At 34.4% G+C, this 3,209-nt stretch overlaps 1 protein-coding gene across 1 annotated transcript; it reads left to right on the forward strand.

Moving 5' to 3' along the window:
- Positions 1-707: 707 nt before the first annotated feature.
- On the forward strand, positions 708-2,935 carry LOC105780965 (NADH--cytochrome b5 reductase 1). Its single transcript, XM_052629913.1, has 5 exons — positions 708-935; positions 1,358-1,472; positions 1,587-1,667; positions 2,047-2,132; positions 2,344-2,935. Exons 2-5 carry the CDS (start codon positions 1,395-1,397, stop codon positions 2,369-2,371), a joined length of 273 nt encoding a protein of 90 aa, XP_052485873.1. The 5' UTR covers positions 708-935; positions 1,358-1,394; the 3' UTR covers positions 2,372-2,935.
- The last annotated feature ends 274 nt before the right edge of the window (positions 2,936-3,209 follow it).

The following is a 3,209-nucleotide window of genomic DNA, read 5'->3' on the forward strand; positions in this document are numbered from 1 at the left end:
TTTTTTTTATCTCATTAGGTAGATCATGCAGGTGGTGAAGTTCGAAAATATAATTAATAGTCAGTGTCTCAGCCTCGGAAGGGCAAATTTCAAGCATTACTAATATTGTCAGACATTATAAAAGAAAAGAAAGAAATGTAGAAAAAAATGAAAATAAAAGAAATAAAAAATATTTTTTAAGTTTATATGATATGGTGGTTTATTATTGGCTAGAATTTTTTTAACGAATATAATATTTTGGTGTAAATTGAGTAACATAATAATAGTTTAGGTACCACTTGTGAACAAAAAAAGTTTAGATACCAACTTGGGAAAATTAATATAATTTAAGTACTAATTTGTGGGTTGGGACCAGTTTAAAATAGATTTAACAGTTTGACCAACAGAAGTACCAACTTGGAAAAATAAGTAGTTTAGGTACCACTTGTGACCAAATAAAATTTTAGGTACCAAGATGGGAAAAAGAGTATAGTTTAAGTACCAATTTGTGAATTAAGTCATTTATAATTGGTAGATTTGTGATAAATTTGGATAAATAATTTTTTTTAAAAGTGAGGTAGATATTTAAATATTAAGGTACGTATATATTGCCTTAAAATATTTGAATCCATTTTTTTAATTATCTATGTTTATGATCACAATTATAAATTAAGTGCACGCAAATATATAAATATGTCATCGTTCTCCATAAATCTATCACAGCGTGTTTGGTTGGGGAATGCATGCGTATTCCCCCTATGCAGCGGGCCCACCAGGAAACGGCTGTTTGATTCGTTGTTTTCCCATTCCCCGAATCGGTTACTCCCCCATTACATTGATTGCGCGTAATAGGCATTACGCCCCCTCAGCGCCGATTACCCATTCCGCGTCTTTCCCTTTTTTCTCTTCCGTTTTCTGCCCTCGTCCTCAACACTCCGATTCTCCCACGCTTCCAGGTAATTTTTTTTCCCTCATCCTCTCCCAACATTTCTCAATTTTTTCCCTTCCAGATTTCTAGTTCTTCTTCTGGTACAGTACGCTTCTTTTCTTCTCACATTTCTTTTCTTTTCTCCATTTTCTTTTCTCCAGATTTCTCTCCTTCTTCCAAATTTTTTCCCTGTTTTTCTTTTCTTTTCTGTAGAATCGATTTTGATTTATCTTTGTCGAATTTCCAAACACTTCTGATCTGGAATATCATATAAGTTGGATGCTTTTCATTTTAATAGGGGCAATGATAGCCAAGGTGAAAAGGTTATTAAACCATATACACCTACAACATTGGATTCTGATGTTGGTTATTTCGAATTAGTTATTAAGATACTTGCCCGAAACTTCTTGCTGGTTGGAGTTGACTTTGTGTGATATTATACTTATCCAGGTGCTCATATCTATTAGCAGACTCTGCTTTTAAGTAGATGTATCCTCAAGGGAGAATGTCGCACCATTTCAGAGAGCTGCGCGTTGGTGATTATCTTGCTGTGAAAGGACCCAAGGTATACAGTTTTTTTCATATGAACGCATAAACTGGTCTTGGCAGTACGGTTTCTTTCATTTGACATGTGGTTTGCATTTCCTTATGTTGTTGTTCTGTGAATTGTTTCTTTCAGGGACGGTTCAGATATCAACCTGGTGAAGTTAGAGCATTCGGGATGATTGCTGGAGGCTCTGGCATTACACCAATGCTCCAAGTATGTTATAAATCATGATAGATACTTCTGTAATATATATGCAAGGTTTAAATGTTTGAATAATATGTCACCTTCTCTTTTCATTTTTTTCTGGTTTTGTTTCTGATTAGGTAGCCAGAGCTATATATGCAAGTTAGTTTTGCATATTATCTGAGTCAAAATGATGATTGTATTTTGGAAAGTTGTAATTAGGAGGATCAGAATGGGTTCTTTTGCTTGACCAACTTAAGGGAAGCACGTTTGATAGCATTGACTTCTTACTAATTAACCGGATTTTCTATTTCATGTGATAGTTTAAAACATTGAATTGCGTTTATTTGGTTGTATGCATGAATTTTATGTTATAATATATCATATTTTTTTTATTTCATGGTTGTAGGGAAGAAGATTATTGACTAGAGCTACCATAGGCTTAATTATAGCAGGTGGAGCTTATGTTAGTACTGTTGATGAAGCAACTTTCTGGTACTTATTTTGGACATCCCAATGAAATCTCTTCTTTGAAACTTTTAAATGTTTTCCATATTTTGTCTCATTTTGCAAATGAGGAGGGGTTTCCCCTTTTTGGTATTTATTTTGTTGGATTTTGAAAAATGCTCTACTGGTTCCCCTTTTTAAACTCATGTTGTTTGGACCTAAAGTTTTTCTATTCTATCTAACTCGATTTCTTGGTCAGTGCTATTATCAATCACTTGAGGACATAGCTGAGGGTGTTTCTGGTTCAAGAGAAAAGCTCACTACTATCTACCTTGAAAATAATCCATGTGTACGGTTTGCAACTTGCAGTATTTAGAGACTATAGTTTTTGTTGGTTTTTGCGATTGCAGCATCCTTACGATCCCAACTGTTTTGTAATGGCTAATTGGTTGATTATCTTGATATTTTTGGTTCTCTGTCTGGTTCAAATTCGTAGTTGGAACATGATTAATTCTTACTTTATATGATACGAAGCTCCGTTTTCTTGTTGTGTTTTCCTGATTTCATATATGTAATCTTTTCTCAATTATGTTTCCAATTTAATATTTGAATGAAGACTCTAATTATTGATAGAGTATGTCTTTGGTGCATGCTGTTTTGTGGCATCCATCTAAAGTAGTTTTCTACCTTCCTAGGCTGAGTTCAGTTAAGTCTATATCATCATCCTCCCCTTGGCATATTGCATTCATTTTAGCTATAGAGTTATTTGCACAATTGGTGATTATCGTTTGACATTTCTCAATCTTCTATACTGGCCTAGTAGTCATTCTTCTCTCCTAACCTTTCTCATATGTGATCAATCTGTCTTGTTTTATTGCAAAGTATGATCTCCTAACTACAATGCTACCACGAAACAAATTTTCCCCAATATTCACAAATCGATTCGAGGTATTTGCTTAGAAATTTTGGTAGGATCTGGACTGTTGTAGTTGAATGTTCATAAATTTGCAATCACGCGTGTAGTATGCTAACGGTAACATCTGCGATCCCTTATTGTGCGGAGCTTGTGAGTTTGCATATGTTGCTAAGGGAAAACAGGGGTTCGAAGTGATCCCTAATTCTTTG

This window comes from Gossypium raimondii, chromosome 4 (assembly GCF_025698545.1).
Source record: "Gossypium raimondii isolate GPD5lz chromosome 4, ASM2569854v1, whole genome shotgun sequence".
In the NCBI taxonomy this organism is placed as follows: domain Eukaryota; kingdom Viridiplantae; phylum Streptophyta; class Magnoliopsida; order Malvales; family Malvaceae; genus Gossypium; species Gossypium raimondii.

Coding starts and splice junctions, on each gene's coding strand:
- LOC105780965 (XM_052629913.1), top strand. CDS start 1,395: ATGTATCCTCAAGGGAGAATGTCGCACCATTTCAGAGAGCTGCGCGTT. Junction 1,473..1,586: donor TTGCTGTGAAAGGACCCAAG/GTATACAGTTTT, acceptor TGTTTCTTTCAG/GGACGGTTCAGATATCAACC. Junction 2,133..2,343: donor GTTGATGAAGCAACTTTCTG/GTACTTATTTTG, acceptor TTTCTTGGTCAG/TGCTATTATCAATCACTTGA.